Source organism: Sipha flava, unplaced genomic scaffold (assembly GCF_003268045.1).
Source record: "Sipha flava isolate LNK unplaced genomic scaffold, YSA_version1 321_pilon_pilon, whole genome shotgun sequence".
NCBI lineage: Eukaryota > Metazoa > Arthropoda > Insecta > Hemiptera > Aphididae > Sipha > Sipha flava.
Genome location: NW_020273004.1, coordinates 228,221 through 250,899, shown reverse-complemented (window position 1 = coordinate 250,899; position 22,679 = coordinate 228,221). Strand labels below are relative to the sequence as shown.

General features: G+C 27.5%; 2 protein-coding genes across 5 annotated transcripts; both read left to right on the top strand.

The window, feature by feature from the left end:
* The first annotated feature begins 1,687 nt into the window (after window positions 1-1,687).
* LOC112686644 (CDK5RAP1-like protein) lies at window positions 1,688-7,682 on the top strand. 3 transcript variants are annotated; one of them, XM_025559026.1, is made up of 10 exons: window positions 1,688-2,022; window positions 2,292-2,485; window positions 3,124-3,360; window positions 3,440-3,653; window positions 4,340-4,485; window positions 4,550-4,755; window positions 4,832-5,116; window positions 5,180-5,329; window positions 7,095-7,232; window positions 7,507-7,682. In XM_025559026.1, the coding sequence occupies exons 1-10, from the start codon at window positions 2,000-2,002 to the stop codon at window positions 7,600-7,602; spliced, it is 1,689 nt and encodes a 562-aa protein (XP_025414811.1). In that variant the 5' UTR covers window positions 1,688-1,999; the 3' UTR covers window positions 7,603-7,682. The 3 variants fall into 3 exon arrangements, with proteins under 3 accessions (XP_025414811.1, XP_025414812.1, XP_025414810.1); XM_025559025.1 differs by lacking the exon at window positions 1,688-2,022 and having other exon boundaries at window positions 2,083-2,485; XM_025559027.1 differs by lacking the exons at window positions 1,688-2,022; window positions 7,095-7,232; window positions 7,507-7,682 and adding an exon at window positions 6,049-6,389 and having other exon boundaries at window positions 2,078-2,485.
* Window positions 7,683-12,983: 5,301 nt separating this feature from the next.
* Window positions 12,984-18,500, top strand: LOC112686643 (phenoloxidase 1-like). Of its 2 annotated transcripts, none has more exons than XM_025559023.1 (14): window positions 12,984-13,084; window positions 13,386-13,512; window positions 13,627-13,816; window positions 14,411-14,634; window positions 15,385-15,587; window positions 15,703-15,853; window positions 15,933-16,034; window positions 16,205-16,369; window positions 16,455-16,583; window positions 16,649-16,837; window positions 17,045-17,180; window positions 17,389-17,624; window positions 17,890-18,206; window positions 18,361-18,500. In XM_025559023.1, the coding sequence occupies exons 2-13, from the start codon at window positions 13,405-13,407 to the stop codon at window positions 18,169-18,171; spliced, it is 2,115 nt and encodes a 704-aa protein (XP_025414808.1). In that variant the 5' UTR covers window positions 12,984-13,084; window positions 13,386-13,404; the 3' UTR covers window positions 18,172-18,206; window positions 18,361-18,500. The 2 variants fall into 2 exon arrangements, with proteins under 2 accessions (XP_025414808.1, XP_025414809.1); XM_025559024.1 differs by having other exon boundaries at window positions 13,020-13,080.
* The last annotated feature ends 4,179 nt before the right edge of the window (window positions 18,501-22,679 follow it).

Here is a 22,679-nt window from a genome sequence, read left to right as displayed (position 1 = left end):
CAGTGGCGTTTATAAGGGGGCGGGGGTAAGGGATTTCCACCCCCAAATATTTTTATATTGGTTAGGAATTTAAATTATAAGTAAATAATACAAATTTAAATTAATGTGTAAAATATTTTTTAATATTACTATTATTATTAATTTTGAAATAGTAAATACCAATTGTTTATAGTGACAACTTAACTTATAAAGTTATTATAATAATTAATAAAAATATTCCTGTAAAAACATTAAAAGGAAAAATACTTAGTTATAATATCTTATAAGTCCAGCCTAGCACACTAAAGGTCTCTGGGGACATTTTTTTAAAGAGCCTTTTATCTAAATATTAAGGTCCTTATAATGATTTTATAAAAAAACTTCCGATAATCTAAGCCTGATGGGGTATTTTGAACTCGTTCTGAATCCGTACTCTGTCCTCTGAAATCTTTCACTACGGCTAAAAAGTTAGAGAGTGCAATTTAAAGTCTTTATGCGATACCAAAAAATGTTTATATATATAATGAAATGGAAAACGACCCTGGACAGTATAGCCTCAGAGAAATAATATTACTCAGAACCATCAACATTTATATTCTAGTTTAATTTTACACCATAATAATATTTAAAATACTTTTGAATCGCCTCGTGTTGTGATTTATATTAATTGTATCTGGATACCTAAGCGTGTTTATGACACCATTAACTATGCCAAATAAACTCTTATTTCGTATAAAGCATTGTTATAACTAGTTTATAAATATAACTATAACTAATTTAATATGAGTGCTATATACGATTTACGAAGTATACGAAATAATTGTATAACTAGTATTTCAATTGTAGCGCTAAAAAAATAATTCATTTAGATAATTGTTAATTCATTTTGGTGAATTTTTGTCGAAATAATTACAGAAATAATTGAGAATTATCGTACCCAAATATAAGGTTGGTAATGTAGTGTAGTATGATGGTTTTTTGGCGGGCGGCATTTTGTCGGATTATGAAGATGGTGTATTGTCGAATGGCTTTTTGTCGTTGTCAGGTGTCTTTATTTCGTACTTCGTGTAAAAGCATTTTCTAATTACATTTGAAACCGCACGGTCTGGGGCTACCACAAGGTACACCAATATCGCGCTGACGCGAAAGATATTATTATTATTATTATTTATATTGCCTAGCGCGTCTGCGGCGCAGGTTTATGTATTTATTTGTTTTTGTATACGTAAGGGCGCCTAATTTTGTTCATAATATAATATATGTACACTAAATATTAGTAGTTTATGTTATTATTGTTAAACAAGGGTCACCTTATCCCAACACCCCGCGAGTCGCGGCCGACAACCGCCGTCCTCGTAGGAGCGGACGCAGCGCAGAAACAACATTGGTTACTAAAATAATACAAGTCAAAAGTGTACTATAAATCATACGCTTTAAAGTTTTAATCCAAAAACAAATACATGATTAGATGATTCAGAAAATTATATGTTACCATTGTTTTTAAATTTTATCCATTTTTGTAGTTAAAGTTAAATAATTTTTAAATGGGTGCAAAATTTGATAACAGTATAACATATTAGTATTTTTCCCGTTTTAAAAATCTCGGGATACTATATAACTTCTATCATTATCACGGACTAAGATAATAGTATTATCTTAATTCGTGCTGTGGCGGTGTCGTATTATCACCGCCAACAGAATGTATTTAGTGAGGTCACCAGTTAAATAACGTGAACACGGGGTTTTGTCGTATGATAAACAGTTTTTATTTACAAAGATATAATGTACAACAGGAGTGTGTCCGAGTTAGGCGGTTCAATAGTCGCGTACGACGGTGTCGAGTCGGTGCGCGGTCGGTTGTCGGTAGAAGGTGTCTTGAGACGAACTTTGCGAAAATAGCGCATAAAAGGGTGTCGTTGACGACGAGCTTCGGGTCCGGTGACAAGTAGGTCGAGCGGCTAATGGAGGTCCTCGAGTGACGGAGTGTGGGGGCAACGTCAATGTCGCCACCTTTACGGCAATGTTGTGGTGGAGCGTGTGGAGGTACGCCACAGTGCTATGGATAATATAATTTTATGATAATGACTTGATAACTTACTTTACATGCAACTGTAACCCATAAAAATTTATTTATTTTATCATGCTGTTACCGTTGTCTTTAATCGACTAAAAATCGTAATTCTAATTGGTTGTAAAAATATTAACCAGTTATTTTTTTCTTGTGGTTCCAATATGCTGTTTAAACAATTAAATCTAATTAACTGTTATCGAAGACATGTATTAAAATACAAAGATATTTTATTATTGCACAGAAAAATATATAATTCAAGGAATCGCTGTAGTAGTATAATAATAAACGAAAAAAAAAATGAAAATAAATTTGATGGACCCAGTCTAAAAGACTTCATTGCAAACAGTTTACCTGAAGAACAAAAAGTTGAGCTTGTAAATGATAATGATAAAATTCCGTATGTGGATATGACTGATCTGGGACAAAATAGAAAAGGTGATTAAAAAGTTTTATGTCTACATACCAAGTCTTTCAAATTGAGTTTAAAAGCTATTTTTTTAGTAAACATATAGGTATCTGATACTTATTTTTTTATGAGTATCTTTTATATTATAAAAAAATAAGTATCAGATAAAAAACCGTTAAGTATCTTTTATAATAACGGTTTTGTTACACTTGACAGACCCTGTATGGAATCTGCTTTATGATATTATTCTTTTTAAAAAATAGATATAACATTAATAGCTTCAATGTGTTGTGTATATTTTTGTCTAAGAAAAGTATGTATATTAAATGGCCTACTTCCTGTTTAGTTAATAAGTTTAAATGTCCTTACACTTTATATTATATTTTATATACTTATATGTATATATGACTGTTTTCAAATGTTTAATTATTGTAAATTATTGATTAATTTCATCAAATAAATCTTCAAAACTAGAAAAACTATTGTTTTACCTATATATTTACTGATTTAAATACTTTATTCTTTAATCGCAACAAAACATGCAATCAAATATATTCTTTTTATATAGTATTTATAAAATTTCTCTTTTGTATTTTATTTATAAAAGATTACATGATATGATTGAAATTAATTTTGTTAGTCAACTTTAAATTTTTTTTGTTTCAAGTTTTCATTGAAGTATATGGTTGCCAAATGAATGTTAATGATGCTGAAATTGTTTGGTCTATCTTACAAGATAAAGGTTATACTAAAACCAACAGTGTTTATGATGCTGATGTAGCTCTGCTCATTACATGTGCAATTCGCGATAGTGCTGAAAATAAAGTATGGACACGTATTAAGCAAATACGTTCAGTCAAACGTTGGAGGGGAAAATTGGAGCCATTAAAAGTTGGAATTTTAGGTAAACATTACAATTATTTTAATTTCATTTACAATTACTCATGTCCATTAAATTTTAATTAATGCTTTTCTGATTTTAGGTTGTATGGCAGAACGACTAAAAGAGAAATTAGTAAGTAATTCTAGGGGAGTTATAGATCTTGTAGCTGGTCCTGACAGTTATAGGGATTTACCAAGACTATTAGCAAAAACTGAAATTGGTCAAAAAGCTATTAATGTTATATTATCATATGATGAAACTTATGCTGAAATAAAACCTGTAAAATTGAATGAAGATAATATTACTGCTTATGTGTAAGTTAAAATTCATTAAACCAATTGCGATCAATAATTATTTTCATCAAATATAAATAAATTTATTGGCTGTTATGTTTGGCTTGCAAATATTTATAAATTTCATCATTTTACTGAAACAACAATCTAAAACATAGGTGTAAACTGGGGGGCCAGGGGAGCAATTGACCCTAGAATAAATTAGGAGGGGCAGTGCCCCCTCTGATATTTAACATACCTTGTTTTAAAATAAGTACAAAACAGTTGGTTATAGCTATTACTATAATTTTTTTTTTTTTTAAATCTTAATTTTAAATATTCGCTTATCGAACATAATGTTAGAAAATGAATAATTTTATATAATAATATGTAGTCGTTTAGTCTTGGACACCCTTTTCGTTAGATATGTTATTATATTTTGCCCCCCTAATAAATTTCCAAGTTACGCCTATGATCTAAAATAAAGTATCAATAATATCATGATTAAAGTACTAAGGTTTTTTGGTATCATCATTAGTTGTCTATATCAAATTCTTGATGTAGAATAAATAAGACATATTTTTGACCAAACTTGCATACTTATGTATTTAATTTTGACAATTTGAATGTTGTAAACAATCATGAGAAAAAAACAATAGCCATTAACAATAAAATTAAACACATTTTTTTTTCTGTTATTGAAATGAATTTTATATTTTTATTTTTAGATCCATAATGAGGGGTTGTGATAATATGTGCACTTATTGTATTGTTCCATTTACCAGGGGTCGTGAACGCTCTAGGCCTGTAGAATCTATAGTGGATGAAATAAAATATTTATCAGATAAAGGTTTTAAAGAAGTAACTTTATTGGGTATTTATTATTTAGTTAAAGTTTGATTAGCAATTTTATTTAATTCGTTAATTTTCAATGATAGGTCAAAATGTAAACAGTTATCGTGATTTAAGTTCTACTTCACATTTCATTCCATCGAATCATACATTAGCATTAGGATTCAAAACCGTTTACAAACCAAAAAAAAGTGGTGTTCAATTTGCTGAACTCTTAAGTAGAGTATCCGAAGTTGATCCAGAAATGCGAATTAGATTTACTTCTCCACATCCAAAAGATTTTCCAAATGAAGTTAATACATTCATTCTATCTTAAAGGTCATTAAAATAAATAGATACTTTTATTGATAATTTTTTTTTTTTTTTAGGTGTTAGATGTTATTTCTGAAAAATCTAATGTATGTAAAAATGTACATTTACCAGCTCAATGTGGAAATTCAGAAGTTTTAGAGAGAATGAGAAGAGGTTACACACGTGAATCATACTTAAACTTAGCTCAACATATAAGAAATCGTATACCTGGTGTAACATACTCTAGTGATTTCATAGCAGGTTTTTGTGGTGAAACTGATATAGAATTTGAAGATACTATTAGTTTAATGGAAACTGTGAAGTACCATAATGCATTCTTATTTGCATACAGCATGAGAGAAGTATGGTTAATAAAATTTATTGAATAAACCCCTATGATTAACTTATCTTAATCATATTTATAGAAAACAACAGCTCATCGTCGTTATAAAGATGATGTTCCGTATGAAGTTAAAATAGAAAGAGTTAAAAGAATGTTTAATATATTTAGAAGAGATGCAGAAATATTAAACAAGCATTATATTGGTACTGAGCAACTAATTTTGATTGAAGGAGTAAGTTAGTTTATATAATATCAATAAATATTACATAAATGATTAAGTTAACAACTATTTAGAAAAAAATTACTTATGATTTTCATAGATTTAATTTAAATACAGTGGATTCTGCTTAACACGTTGGGACTAAACCCATTTGCTCATATTAAGCTGCTGATCATATAAATTAAACTCAAAAACATTTATACCTAAAAGTTTTTATTTTGCACACTTAAATCATGAAATTGTAAAAAATATTTAATTAAATTAATAGATAAATAAATATTCAAAATAATAATGAATAGTATAATTTTTCAGAAATTTCATATATTTAAGTGCTCGGAAAAAAATACTACATTTTGTCAAAAATCTCAATTTTTTTCTTGTGGGAAAGATCTTTTCAAGACATAGTTGAAAATATTTACTATTGCCTTGAAATTTATGGTAAAACTGAAATTATTGTTGTTGAGTTAGGGAATGATAGCAACAAATTTATCGCTTTATTTTAATATTCTTATATTACTCTATAACACTCCTGTACATTAAATTAAACTCACTACAAAATCCCATTTAAATTAGTAATTTTTAATACTTTTGATAAACAAAATCTTATAAATACAACAAAACCTTATTGTATTAATTAGTAATATATATTCTAATGCTATAATAAAATAAATATTGTCTACATAAACCGAACTGAGTGCCCATATTATGTGCTTTTTTTTTTTTAACTTTAGTATACATTCGATTTGGTACCAGACTATTTTTCTCATATTATGTGGATGCCCATATAAATCAGTGTCTGCACTAGGTGGAATCCACTGTAATACTTGAATTAAATGTTTATCAGGTTGGTTAACTATAAAATTGTTTTGATAGTTTAACATTTTTGCGATGTTATGGTTTAAAAAGTGTATGAAAAAATATTTATAAAAAAATAAACGAAACCCCTAGATCTGGTGAGGTATGGGAACAAGTTAATGATACTCTTTTAGTCTTATAAACTTGAAATCAATATACCATTAGTCTCGAAAAAAAACCATGCTGATATGAAATAGTTCAAATGAATTAGTTAATATTTCTAAATATGATTGATTTAATAGTTGAACTAAATTTTTTAAGAAAGTAGATTTAATTTTTAATTGAAATAATATTTAATTAAAAAAATATTTCAAAAATTATGAAATGTCTACAAAATACTATTCTATATAGTCTCATGAAATAATGCATGAAAAAATACCAGGCGATGTCGATTTCAATACTTATCTGTTTTTCTCTATTATTTAAAAAACTGAAATACCAAAAAGTATTACCCTTCCTCACCTAGAGTATCAATTAGACACAATTTCCTATCAGAGACTTCCCATGATTGTGATGATTGGAGTAATCCAAATATATTTTCTTTATCATGGTAAAATCAATACATCTTATATAAATTATATACCAATACTTCACTCAAAATTTTAATGATGAATAATTTGAAAAATTTAATTATTAGTTAATATTTTTATATTTTGATTATTGAAGTGTATATATAATATTAATATTTTAGTTTCTGATTTATTATTTAAGTATTGTTAGTCTCTTAAAAATATAAATAATTAATCATTCCTATATTTGAGTGTTTTAATTACAATTTGTTTTATTTCCCTTTTAAGTAACAGCTACATAAACATTTATAAATATATATAACTTGTATTCATATACTATATTATCTTACTAAATTTTAATTTTATAACTTAAAAATAATTATTTTCATGCTCTTTTATGCTAAACATTTTAGAAAAGTCGGAGAAGTTCATCTGATCTTTATGGACGAACAGATGGCAATATAAAAGTGATTATTCCAAATACTAAATTATCTCTTAAGGGATCATCATTAAATAAAGACATTGAACCGGGTCATTATATTAAAGTAAAGGTTAGTATTTTTCTATTTGATATAATTATAAAATTTTAAATTCATAACTATGTCATAAGTTATAATATATATTGAGGAATTTAAATTTATTAATATGGATTGTGTAATAATCTAGAAATTGTTCAAAAGTGGTGATACTAAGCTTACTGATGGAGAAATACTTAAAATAATTTAAAAATAGTTTAGTAGTTCGTTAATAATATAAATTAAATTAAATTCATAAAAAATAGTAATTACTAATTGCTAAATTACAAATTAATTTTTTTTCTTTTAGATAACAGAATCAAATTCTCAAATATTAAAAGGCATACCCGTGCAACATACAAGTATCCAAGAATATGAAAAGAAAACACCAGAATACACTAAATAATAATTATGTTAGATACAATTTTCAAAGTTTAAGTATAATTTATTTATTGAAGTGTAAATAAATAGGACATTGTTTTGGACTGTAGTATTCCTTAATACAATAAATTATTTAACTTATTATAATAAGGAAATTTGAACATGAAAATATGTTCCTTTTTTTATGCTGAAGAAGTTTTTTTTCCAATATTCTAATCAAATTAGAAATCAAATATTCAAATTCCAAAACAAATTTTTATTTATCATATAATTTATAAGAGATATAATTCCAATATAATAATGTCTATAGTATACATACTTCCATGTAACAATGTTTATCTGAGTACTAGTGGCTGCATTATAGTACTTTATTAGGTACCTTAATTATTTTTAAATATTTGCAATGAAGTTACACCTCAGGATTCTGAACTATTTTTTTTTTTTAGAACGAGTTATGACAAGATGGTATAATTTTATGTTTTTTGAAAATTTGTGGATGCCTCAACTTATCATTAAAATATGATTTTTTAATTAAAACTACCTAAATTATATTATTTGTACTTAATATTAAAATGTTAAGTTAAAAACTTATTAATAATAAAAAATTTGTCGTCACTTTGAATGCCTTGAATAATCTATAGTAAAGTTTGAATATTATCCATTGATGTTAGACTTGTGGTTAACCACTGTTGAAAAATTAAAAAACCACTTTATTATATATATCTAAATTACAATATTATAGTCTTCAAAGTACATGGTATAAAATAATATATATTTTAATGTATATAACAATAAAACAAGATAATAAATATAATACAATTATATTATGGGACTCCGTATAGCTATATACCTATGTTTATGAATTGGAAATTAAGATTTTCGTAAAATATTGTTTTTTGGCTATAAAACTTAATAGTTATACTATCTACAAATTTAATTTGAAAATTTATTTATTTCATGTATTTACTTTATTATTTATTTATTAATTATGAACCTAATCTAAGGATATATAACCTAAGGTTGTCAATATATACTTAATACACAAATAAAGTCATTAAATATTATCAAACTATAGTTATTTCAACTCTACCGAAACTGATCTTTTTCATTAACTAATGTTCTTGAAATTTTTTACACTTTTATAATCTTTAGTTCATTACGCCCAGTATAATATCAAAAAAATGAAAATGCACAATTATTACCTTATTCATTTTTAATAGTCTAAATTTAAACACAGTTAATTTAAAAATAACAAACATCTCACAAAAAAATGTATGTTTTAAGACGAAATAAATATAATATTTACTTTTAATATTATGAATATGTAAATTATTAAATACAAATTTTATTCGATCAGTTACATAATATAAAAATTAATCATAAAACCAAACATAATTTAATTCATACTAGTTATGGAAAAGTTAATTATAGCTTTATGTTAGATCATAGGCGTGCGCAGACTTTATTCGCAGATTATGCAATAAGAAATATAGGGCCCCTCATAAATAAATTTTCTAATCTTCCCTTAATTTATTTGCATTTTTTTTAACGCATATAAGATTCAAGTCACAATCTAAGTTTTTGCATATATACTACGTAGCTTCTTTACTTCCCTTAGAATCTAAAATCACACATAATTTTACAGTAGAATATTAAACAATGCACTGTAGAAATAAGTAGTTTGAAATTTGATTTATATTTATTAAAAAAAAATTTATTATTTATTTAAGATCAAGTATGTACTATATTGAATGCTTTTGAATAATTTTAACATGTTTATATTGTTGTTATTTTATGGAGAGTACTTAAAATCTAAAGTTCAAGTCTTCTTTTTATTGGCACACATGCTTTGAATTCATCTATTACATCTTCAATATTGATTTCTGATGCCATCTTTTGCTCGATAAATATTAACATCAGTGAATCAAGACGTTCTTGTAACATAGTGTTTTTAAGTTTAGACTTTACAATAGACAATTTAGAAAAATCCCTCTCACACGAGCAGCTTGTCACAGGTATTGTTGAAAATTGTGTTAAAGCTTTATTGAAGTTTGAAAATATTGTTTTCCGGTCGTTTTCTGATAACCAATTCAGCCATACTACAATTGTTTTAGTTGATAACCCTCTAATAGAAGTTCTATCAGACATATTTGTAATGAGCTTAATTTCAGACTCAAATGTAGTATTCAAATTAAATTTTTCCTTCAACATTGAAATATCATTACTATCAAGCTTTAATTGATTTAAATTTCCTGTGGCGGTAATTAAATTTAAAGTTTTTAACTTAATAATAAATATGGGCCCCTCACATGAAGCCGCAGACTATGCAGCGGCATACCCTGCATACCCCGTGCGCACGCCTATGAACATACTATCGATATAATGATATTTATATAGTTATACTAACACTATGGTTCACAGTTACAATATTATTAATACATTGTTATGTTAAATGTACGGGAACCATTGTTTTTTAACATAATATTAGTCATAAAAAATGGTATGCAGTGGCATACCCTGCATACCCCGTGCGCACGCCTATGTGTTAGATCAATCATATAAAAAAGCAAGTTATTTTTTCAAAAATTAAATAGGTAACTAGGTATTATACAACATAATTCATGTATAATAATTATTTTCTTAAATCTTCTGGACATAGGTAAATTATTCTAATTCAAATATTTTATAGTATAACTAGGTATTTATGTTTTTTAGTTTATTATAACTATATCAAATAGATTATAACTGAAAGTATTTTTATTTATTTTTTAATATATGTTTTACTGACCATGTCATTTAAATTTAGTAATAATAATAATGTAGTTTGACGTTTATAATATTTTCAGCTATTTATATATAAAAAAAAAATAATAATAAGAATCTAATTGTAACGTAGTGTAAGTTAACAATTATTTAAGTATAAAATGAAATAAAAAATCATAGATTTAAGTTGAAAGCCCCAGTTATCCTGTGGACGACCTCGTTTCAGTTGACAACGTTGGAGAAAATCAAATAAGCGATCAAATTGTGCTCATTTTTATTTGGACAATTGTGTTTTAAATTTTATCTATAATATTTTTATATAAATTTTAATTGTGGGAATTTGAAAATTAATATGAAGTGCCGCGTTTCTGTTTAACTATGGGGCGTTTGATAGAATTCTTAAAATTTTATATTAAGTTAATTAATTTCATTTGTATTTTATTGATATGGGTATTTGAGGCAGTTCTCCGAACTGATTATGGATAAAGTATGAGAGGACGTAGCAGCTGTTTGTAAAGTAATAAGAAACATTTCCAATTTGGTATGTCGATTTAAAAGACGGTATAACATCTTCGGTCTTAGATAACCTTGGTGTAGTTTGCTTGCTATGTGAGTCTCCGGTCAAGAATAATATCGAGATATTCGATTTTTGGCAACTAATTAATACTTTCTCCGCCTAACTGAAAGTTAAAAACACCACGTAAAGATTTAAATGAAATCTAAATAGTTTTTTTTAATAGAATTATTTTATTTTACTATCGCAAAAGAATAAGTTTATGTGTAAACATTGTAAAATACCTACACTTTGTATGAATGGAAAACTACCATTTGCATTCGCAAAAATGAGAAACGGTGAGAACCGTATAGATACTGCCAGTGGGGTATTTAGGGGGATGATATGGATGTTAACACACCCCTCATCGGCCGTATTTTATGGTATTTCGACAAATTGTAAACTTAAAGTATAATTTGAATAAACATTGTATACAACTTGTAGATTTTATGTATACTACCATAATAGGAATAATAATTTATATAAATACATGGTATTTATTAATATAATACGGAGGGGGGACAGAGTCCCTCACTTACCATAAGTCTATTACATTTTAAATCATCCCCGTTAAATGAATCCAGGATACGTCACTGAATAGGTACTGTATAACAGTAAGATTTTACACGTTGGCTCTCTTTATGCACCCATACAACATTTTTTCCGCACTCTGAAACCGTGTGTGTATTGTACCCAAGTACGGTGCATTAGTACCGACGTTGCACATTAAAAAAGCTACTCGAGTATATTGTTTAATATTTATGTGTTTGAGCAACCCACTATTCAATATAATCTTATAGCTGACTATATAAATGACAAAGTCATATGACCAATGCACAAAGATCCATTAACTGTGTCTGAAAATGTACAATTTTATTTATATTCATTTTCTAAATGGTAAGCACAATGGCAAATTCAATTAAATCACAATAAATCTGTCTATACAAGCTTCTCATTAGGATACGGACTTTGCCCTAATATTACCATTGATAATACACATATCCTCTCTCTCGACTCTTAAATATTTAGGTCTAAATTTCGATAGATGACTAACTAGGCCAAATTATATTAAAAATTATGATTAAGTCTTTATGTATATTCCCGCTCTTTAAAAATATTAATTTCAAAAAATTAATTTGGTAAAGTGAACATGTTCTATTTACTAAATTACTAATATATAAAACCCTCATAAAGCCAATATGAACGTGTGGGATTTAACTATGGTGATCGGCAAAAAAATCGAATTTAAACTGTATACAAATATTCCAAAATATGTGTTACACTTTGAGAGATTATAAGCGTTCTTCACTATGTTTCTAATTTGACCCTTCACAAAGACCTTACAATCTAAATAATCGAAGAAGCGGCAGTTTTCTATAGTCACTTTTTTTTCTAGATAAGAAAATCACGAAAACCCACTAATAAAAGGATTACATATTCCTTTACTTCATGAAAATCGTCGTCTCTTCGTTTCGGGCTTATACAAAAATGGAATAGACATCTTCTTTCTTAATTAATTGTATATATCAGCGGTTCCCAAACTGTATGCCGCGATGTATGCACAGGGGCCTTCATGAAATACTATCTGATCTAAAAATAAATTTTCCTTATGATAAATCATGCTATGACTTATAGGGAATGGTGCCATGAAAAACCTTAGATCAAAAAGGGCACCGTGGGTCGAAAAAGTTTGGGAAGCACTGATATATATTAAATTCCAAGCCAAGTGCATGTAAGTTACATTTAAATAGTTTATACTTAGTAAGGATTCACCGTAACAAAAAACAATAAACTTAAAACAGATATTTTTTTTAAATAATTGTAAAATATTTATTTTTGTTGTACAAATGCTTCTATTTAGTTTATTATTCTACGATAATTTTACCAAACCAGAACATCCTGTTATAACTCGGAAATTCTCACGAGTAAAACATTCAAACCATCATATTCAAAAAAAAAAAAAATCTAGCTTTATCTAATCTTTACGGTTAGGAATAAAAATACGATAACGCCTTTTCCTTGTGAATTACTGTGGGAAATTAATACTAACCGCAAATGTATCAAATCTTAATTTTAGTGTTTTTAAATTGACATAAAAGAGCATTATATAAGAGACTACCATCAGTTGAGATACTACTGCAGTTGCTTTTTAAAGTTGACAATTCTCTCTCCAATATTAATAGACGCGTTGGTAATTATATATAACTTAATATCGAATCAACTATTTTTATGTTATACCTAATACTATAAATACATTAACATTTTTAAAAATTTCAAATTATATTAAACTAATTAACTTATTTAAAGTTGACAAAGTAAAATAACAATTCACTTCTGAAACATATTCAAACGAACAAATAATTAATAAATACACTACAATTAAAAACAAATAATTTAATATTAGTATAAGATATTAAAATTAAAAAAAATTTGATCATATAATAATATTCAATTTTTAATAAGTAAATATTATCTCAAGACTTACTTTTTAGGTACTCTTCAGAAAAAACTATGGCGAATAAAAATGATATTTTATATTTGTTTGATCGACCTACCGAACCTTTATTTGTCTCAAAAGGCGATGATAATGTTTCTTTCGAAGTACCATCTGATTATTTGGTGAGTTTTGATTTTTTCATTTTACTTACGTATTTGACTCAAATGTAGAGTCGTTTTGAGTTTATTTACAGTCTTTATGAAAATATTATTATGTGTTTTTAATTGTTAATTTAGATTGACCGATACAAACCACTGCAATCCGACATTCAAAATCGTTTTCCCGGTGATAAAACCATCCCTGTCAAGAAGTTGAATAATATCCCAGACCTATCATTGCCATTATCACTTCCCAGAAATGCATCGTTTTCGCTTTTTAATCAGAGCCATACTAAAATGGCTTCAAGGCTCATAGAAGTTTTATTGGGTAACTATACGCTTATTTTTAGTAAAATATTCGTTCATAATAAAGTAATAAAATAAAACAAAAATTATTGAATTGTTAATACTCGTAAATTAATATTAAAACAAACAGTTTTTATACTAAAATAAATAAATTAGTTAATAAATGCTTAGTCCGGAGTATTATTATATTTGTAATGTACGACCGATTTCGAATTAAAAACTCATTATCAGATTATAAATTCAATAAAATCGCTCTAATAACACTCTATAAGTGAATCTTTAGATCGCAATTTGATTGATTTAATATACTAATAATATAAGAATATTTAATTAGTATCTTGTATGTACCTGATGACGAATTTTTAATTCTAACTGGTCATACATTACAAATATGATAATGCTTTACGCTAGTTAATAGCTATTATTACTATTGTTATTATACTATTATTATTTATTTTTTTATTAATTTATTATTATTTATTTTTGTGTGCAAACTATTTATTTATAAATCTATATTCATTCAACAAATGGAAGTTCATTACATTTTAGATGTTAGAAGTTCCTGAAATGTATAATAAATTAAGTAAATAATATTTGTAATTCTTACGTTTTATAGCAACAAAATCGCTTGACGATCTCATGTCATTAGCGGTGTATTGCCGCGATCGAGTCAACTCGTACATGTTTATTTACGCCCTTTCTGTAGTTATGCTACATAGACCCGAAACTCGTAATTTACGATTACCTTCACATATTGAAATGTTTCCAAGTTTATACATGGAGTCCGGTGTTTTTTCTCGAGCCAGAGAGGAAGCGGAAGTAGTTCCAGTTGGTTCCAGAGTATGTATTATCTCGCATAAGGTTGAGGGTAAATAGTGGTGGCTACCGAATTTTTTCGAAGCTGAATAATATTTTTAAAGAAGCATAGTTTTATGCGAAAAACTTGTAATAATAATTACAATTTATAAATAAATTTATAATCGTTACGGACAAATCCTCGAGAAATTATTTTGTTTTATTGAATCTGGATTATTATGGATGCTACCCATTATCCATATATATGTAATGTCTCCGTCAAACAAACTTGCGACATAGAAAATTTGTTTTCAGTAAAACCATTCTTATATTACAATATTTTATGTTAGAAAAACTGATCTATTATTAAATTTAATGAGAAAAACACATTATCTGTGTTTATACAACGATTATTTATGATATTTTAATTATTAAGCGGGTGACAAGTTTTTTTTAGATTGTAATATTTTATATACTCATAACTTACATAAAATTAAAATATAAAAAACCGATGTATTCTAACATAAAAGCTACACAAAAATTAGTTCTACTTATCGTAGATTTGCACGTTTGTAAGACAGAGAAAACACATATTTCCAAGACATTGTATTATAGTACTATATATATATTGTAATACACTTCATTTTATTGACATAGTACCAATTGATTAAGTATAATAAAAAAGTGTATAAAATCAAGTAGATTTTCAGTCCACGCCAATTTTTTGTTTATGTCATGAGCCCTACTGTGAATAAGGATATTTGTAATGTAACCTTTGCTGTACACACTATATAGATTGCAATTGAAATACCGCGAGATTTTACCGCCACTGACCTAGACCCAGAGCATAAACTCAGCTATTTCCGCGAAGACATTGGCCTAAATCTTCACCACTGGCACTGGCATTTGGTGTACCCGTTTGAGGGACCACAAAGCGTTGTTAACAAAGATAGGCGTGGTGAACTTTTCTATTACATGCATCAACAGATCATAGCCAGGTAAATTCAGAAAGACAATGATATAATGACGTATTTTTTTTGAGGGTTAAGAATTCTGTCTGGAACATTATTATGATGTACGAGCCCAATAATATTTTATATAATTTTTATTCAGATATAATATGGAACGGTTGAGCAATGGTATGAATAGAGTAGAACGCTTGACTCATTGGAATGATCCATTGACAGAAGGTTACTTTCCGAAATTGGATAATATTATGGCCAATACCGTGTGGCCGTCTAGACCAGCCAACTCGAGACTAAGTGTAATATTTTAATTTGTTATCAATTGTGTTTTTACTGCATTCTAAGTAGCATTAATTCAACTGTTTTTTTGTTTAACAGAATATAAACAGAGCTGCAGATCAAGTAGCATTTGATATAGAAGACCTAGAACGATGGAGAGACCGTATATTCGATGCTATACATTCTGGATTTATTGTAGATGTAATGTGTCTATTTTTTATCTTTTTTTTAAAAAAACTTTGATGTATGTGGTGCGTTATTTTTTGACCAAACCTAAACACTAGGCCGTCGTTAATAAATAACAAAAATAAAGTTTTTTGCTGTTATTTTAAGTGTCAAAATAAATTTAAAAATTGTTTATTTTTCAACAGACTAACGGTAGACAAGTTCGATTAACCGAACAAGGAGGAATTGACATATTGGGTAATATTATAGAGGCTAGTACACTGAGTCCAAATCCAAATTTGTACGGCACTCTTCATAACAATGGCCACCTTGCCATTTCCTATATCCATGATCCCGATAATAGATATTTGGTAAAAATATTTATTTTTTTTAACAGTTAATTAATTCGTATTTTATTGATCGATCAACTAAATATTTTGAACGTAATGTAAATAGGAAAACTTTGGTGTTATGGGTGACTCGGCAACTGCAATGCGTGATCCCATATTTTACCGCTGGCATGCGTATATTGACGACATATTCCAAGAATTTAAATCTACAATACCTAGCTACACTGTTCAAAATGTAAAACCCCGGTAAATTTTCAAAATATTTGTTGCTTTAACGATCAAATTCGTGTTAAAATTTAGTTGACATTCGAAAATGTGAGAGTACAAAGTGTTGAAGTAACGGCTACCGGAATACCGCGTAACGAGTTTGCGACGTTCTGGCAAAAAAGTGACGTTGAATTATCTAGAGGCTTAGACTTTTTGCCTCGTGGACCGATATTGGCTCGATTCACTCATTTACAACATGCTCCATTCAACTATAAAATTGTTGTAAGCTCATATAATTTAATTTTAATTTTGGAACATTTTATTTTGTTTGATAATTAAAAATTAAATGTAATACACAATTACAGTACAGATAACAACAGGTTTTATTAAAAATATTATAGATAGACAACTAAATAAAATAAATTGCAGTACAAATTTCATAACACACTTTTTTTTCATGATTTAAACTGAAAAATATTTTTAATTTAGGTTGAAAATAATGGAAACCAACGAACTGGAAAAGTTAGAATTTTTATTGCTCCCAAATTGGATGAACGTGGTTCCCCAATATTATACAGAGATCAGAGGAAACTATTTGTCGAACTTGATAAATTTAGTGTATCACGTAAGTTTTGCAGCAAAAAATAGGTAGTAAGAATATTATTATACAATTAAATAATATTTTATTGAGAAAGTTAAAAATAACTGTTTTTTTTCTTGGAAACTTGTAAAACATGTTACAAATTATATTTAATTTAATTTAAAAATAGTTTAATTTATGGTATAAGTCTCTATAAATTAAACGCAATTATTAAATATAATTCATTGTATAGTAAAGAGAGGAAGAAATGAAATAACTCGTTCATCTTTGGAGTCATCAGTAACCATACCACATGAAGCAACTTATCGTAACTTAGATAATAACCGTCCTGCTGACAATACAGCTGAAGCGGAAGCATTTAATTTCTGTGGTTGTGGATGGCCTCAAAACTTGTTAATACCCAAAGGATCTGCAGAGGGACTGCAATGTCAATTGTTTGTCATGGTGTCTGACGGCACGATCGATCAGGTACATATTGGAATTTAATATCCATTTGGTGTCCATATGATAATGACTTATTCAGACTCATATTTACTGATTCGATATATTATTATTTTCTTGAAAAATTTATTTTAACGTTCATAAATCTGCACTGGATATATTTCCAACAATTACTTTACGTGCTATATTTCACCAACAACGATTCCCTGGAGTGTTTCAAAAATCTATTAAGGGACTTGTTGACACCAAGCTAATGTTAATATTATAACGATTCGTAACTCTTAAAATTTAGGTGGAGAACGCACAAGGGGCCGATCAAACATGTGACGACGCTTCCAGTTATTGCGGTCTGCGCAACGCTCGATATCCGGATTCTAGGTCTATGGGCTATCCGTTCGACCGGGTACCTCGCAACGGCGTGGTAACCCTCCAACAATTTTTGACGCCAAACATGATCGCACAGGACGTCCGCATACGTTTCGCGAACCGTACCGTGTCGTCTTTTGCAAATAATAGCAGACCATCAGCAGGAACGAACAATCCTCCAAGAGGTGGTAACAGACCAAGACAATAATGTGACGGTCATATGAAACGTATACGTAAATATAGGTATGATAATATGTGATTTGTACTTACACTATTCCATTTTTACAATTTAAAAATAAATATTGATATATTGATATATTGTTATCTAGCTTGTTAAAATTTTTAATATACCAATGTAATATAATATTTAACATTGTAATTGTAACTTTTTTTTTAGACCATGATTCTATCTTGATCGATTGACCACAACATCAACACGTTCATCATATTTTCTTATTATTCTACATAATTGTGATAATTATTCAAAAAAAAAATTATATTTTCCATTATATATCTATGTAACCTTAGAAGACAATATATTTGTTATCATTTTATTTATTTAAAAAAATATAAAAATAAAACTTATTTATTCACTTTAACATTATGTTGCTTTAATATATTATAATAATACATAAAGTCAATTATCTAATTACATAAAAATATTGTATTTGTTTAGATATGTAGACAATATAAAATACACATAGTAAATATAGGAAAGGACTATAATTACCAAAAATTAAGGAGCGTTCCTTTACCAAAGTCTAAGATCTACAAAACTTTTTTAGGTAGCCTATGAGGCCCAGACCTCTATAATTTTTTTCTTTTACACACATTTATTTATAAAAGTTGTATAGGGTGTAAAAACTAAAAACAAATTAATTTTTCTCGAAAAAAAAAACGATCTTACAACGTATTATGACTGGTCAGTAAAAATAAATTGCACTATATAGTCTAAAATGTTTAAAAAAATTAATTTAAAATTCTTAATTACTTTTAATTTGTCGGTCTGAGATCGTAAAAAAAAAAAATTGAATTTTATACATTTAAGCATATTTTGAGGTTTAAAGAATATTATACCTATTTTTCATATTTTAAAATATGTTATCTGTAGATAAGATCATATTTGTTCAATTCTTATATTTGGTTTTATTAGTCACAGAAAAAAAAAACAGTATGAAAAAAAAATTAAAATAAAACAATAATAATTATTTTGTTGTATTATTTAACAATAATATTATTTAACACTTGCCATAATTGTTATGTTTTTATTAAATATGTTGTGGTTTTTTTATTTTACATATGAAAACAAATTAAGAAATAGAAAACGAAAACTTTTCGTATAAAATTAGATACTGTTATCTATCATTCCAGTTTTATAACTACCGTTAAATAATTAAATAATGTGTTAGTGTATCGAGTACTCAAGTGTCGGGTACGGAGAGGATACTTATGCGAATACCATACATACCATACAGTGGCGTAGCCAAGGCGGGGTGGGGGTGGGGGGCTAAGGGAGCTATAGCCTCCCCTCATGGGCCGTGTTTTTATGTATAGTGTATCTATGTACTAAACTAGTATACTACTATTTTTATTTAAGCATTTTAAACTTTTGGTATTAACTAAATTTTGACGATTAACGAATAACAGGTGTTTGTTTTTGGCGTAGATATTACAGATTACTAATACTTCTAGTTTCTATCATGATTATCACTATATTTTTGATGGTTATCATACAAGATTGTGGCGAGTCACTATCAAATATTTAATAACGTTGTCAACATGAGAAAAAGTGTTAAATAATAAAAATGCCACGAGTATGTAAAAGGCAAACTCAGAAAGAAAACTTTATATCTGAAAATCCAGAAATATATTTTAAATGTTCTACTTTTATTTCTTTTCTTGACTATTTAATATAAACAATGGATGCTCGTTTTAATCAAAGGATTATTGATGTTATGTCATTTGAAGGACTTATTCCGGCCAATTTAAATATGTATGACGATGAAAATATTATAAAAGCTGTTAAAATATATGCCCAAGATCTCCATGATGATACCTCATCTACAATCAGAGCTAAGCTGTTCATACGGAGGCAACAATAGAGTCAAAATACTATTCTAAAACCGAATTCTGCTGGTGATTCACTCTCTCATTGCACCAATCTTCAACCTAACATTAAAATACTTTTACAATTATTCGCCACGTTACCAGTTATCTCTTCCAAGAAAACGTTTTCTGCACTTAATCGCTTAAAAAATTATTTAAGAAGCACCATGTCGGAAAACAGATTGGTTAGCTGATAACATACACGTATTAATTGTTATCTACACGAGCGCCTGGGTATAAGTATCTATCTATAACTAGACACAGCGTCTGTTAAATCAACCTACGATTACTAGAATATTATCTTATATTTATTTCTTACATATTGCAATATATCATATCAGTTATGTCCAACTTTTTTTCCTCGGTGGGCCACTTTGGTACATAATTATCATTATTTTAGAGAGAGTAACAAAATATAAAAGTAGATACAAATAATATCAGTATTCATCTAATAATGTTATTTTATTACACTTAGTAGGTATACAATATACATATAAGTACATATTGAATTTATTTTAAATTATTTTATTGACTACTGAAAAGATTATAGATTGAGATACACGCTGTAGTTACATATTAATTTGATTAGTATGTTCTTTTAAGTGTGCAGCTTATATCGTGACATTTCTATTTGAAAATGTTCGAAAATAAAATTAATAAATTAAAAAAAAAGCCCACATTGAATACGTTTGCGGGTTGGGCAATAATGTATTAAATCATAACAAATATTTTTTTTCAAGGTCTCAATTTTCTAAATAAGTTTTAACCAAAGGTATCATCAATATTTACTTGTTTGACGGTCTTAATATATATTCTGAGGCTTAATAACCGAAATATATCTGTTATGCGAGTATACGTCAATCATTTGCATGGCGTATACGACACACCCAAAAGATGTGTTGTAGCCGCAACACATGGACATAAGGTTAGATGCCACTGCGTCCACCTGTTAAAGTGCATTATAATTATAATATTATAATAGTAAACTAATTAACGTAAGCCCTATGAAATAATGAAACACAGTGATACTATTATAAAATTGAAAATTACTGTTACTAAGATATTATTTTCGATTGATGGAACGTTTCTCTTACACATCGTTTGCTAGAATAATACATTAGTGGGCAATGTGTTTATTTTATTTTATATCATCATTTTATTTTGAAGATAATATAATATTGATTCCAATTATGGAATATTCTAGGAAAGACATTTCCAAATAATACTATTTTGTGCTAAATATACATGTAAAAAATACTTCAAAAATATTATAATTTTAAATAAGTATCTATTCAAATTGTAAATTTTTTATAGTTTTAGGTACAAATATTATGATAATAGATTCCTTATTATAAACAAAATAGTAATAACTAATAAATGATGCTAAATAAAATTATTTTATTTTGAAACCTAAAGGAACCTTTATAGTTTAAAAATTCCTATTAGATTTTATTATTTATTTATCAATACAAAGGTGATGGTTCTTACTATTTAAAAGGTTTCGATTCCATAACCGGCTCTTTTCGTTTCGATTACTATCTCTGCTTTGAACCTCCAAAAATATAGGATGAAACGATAACATAATTACAATATGTAATTAAGATTTAACTAACGTAGAAAATAAAAAACACGTTAGTGGTGATTGTAGTGGTGTATATATTGACGCTATCACACATTCTAAAAAGCACAAGGTATTATTTATGGGCGTTCGTCGAAAATTTTATGGAGAGGAACAATGGAAATTAAGAAAAAAAATATTTGTTTCTATCATATATAGATTTCATTATATATATATATAAGTTTAATATGTGTACAAAATTATACTTATTTTTGTAACATTTATGATCTATTTATTTATTTATAATTTATTAATAATGCTTGATATATATATACGTACTCCGGTACGTATCGAAATACCTTTTCGGACCACTCCTTTTTTACCCATTAATTTACCATGATGTTTCTTTGCAACATTTATAGTAATAACATTTATGGTTAAAATTAAATTTTTAAGAGTATTTTTCAACGTGTGTGATGAGTGAAAATGTTAGAAAGTATATAGATCTTGAAGCGTCTTTATGAAATTTATTACGTCTCAGGCAAATTAAGTTTTGTTGGTGATTTTTTTTTGATTTTTGCAAAAAAATCATAAGAAAGTCAGAATTAATTTAACCATTTTAACCTATGCAGATCTTTAAAATGTAATAAATAAATGAATTTCAAATAACTACAAAATATGTGTTCATAAGTTTATATTGCATTGAATTATAAAAATAATTTTTTTTTTCAATTACGTACTTTATTGTTCATTATTGTTGAGTTATTGACTTTTGGGAACATTCACGAAACAATAACATTTAAAACTGTAGATATAACTCAATTTAGAAATCTTGACGATTCTTATTTGGTCCGTACATATTTCAGATGCATATATTTGAACCGTATAAATTTTGATCGTGTTTATTTATTTTAAGAGACATGAGTAGGTAAATTTTATTATTATAATAATGTAACCCTTCCATTTTGGATGAGAGAGCTTCACCAAAAATAAGAGCCCCACTCCCCCACTTATATTATGACCATATAATCCGACACTGGACGCCATGACCA

What these genes read in the sequence shown, in the direction of transcription:
- LOC112686644 (XM_025559025.1), top strand. Translation starts at nt 2,212, where the DNA reads ATGCTGTTTAAACAATTAAATCTAATTAACTGTTATCGAAGACATGTA. An exon ending in TCTGGGACAAAATAGAAAAG is followed by an intron (nt 2,486 to 3,123) that starts GTGATTAAAAAG and finishes TTTTGTTTCAAG; the next exon opens with TTTTCATTGAAGTATATGGT. An exon ending in CAAAAGATTTTCCAAATGAA is followed by an intron (nt 4,756 to 4,831) that starts GTTAATACATTC and finishes TTTTTTTTTTAG; the next exon opens with GTGTTAGATGTTATTTCTGA.
- LOC112686643 (XM_025559023.1), top strand. Translation starts at nt 13,405, where the DNA reads ATGGCGAATAAAAATGATATTTTATATTTGTTTGATCGACCTACCGAA. An exon ending in GCTCATAGAAGTTTTATTGG is followed by an intron (nt 13,817 to 14,410) that starts GTAACTATACGC and finishes TACGTTTTATAG; the next exon opens with CAACAAAATCGCTTGACGAT. An exon ending in CATCAACAGATCATAGCCAG is followed by an intron (nt 15,588 to 15,702) that starts GTAAATTCAGAA and finishes ATTTTTATTCAG; the next exon opens with ATATAATATGGAACGGTTGA.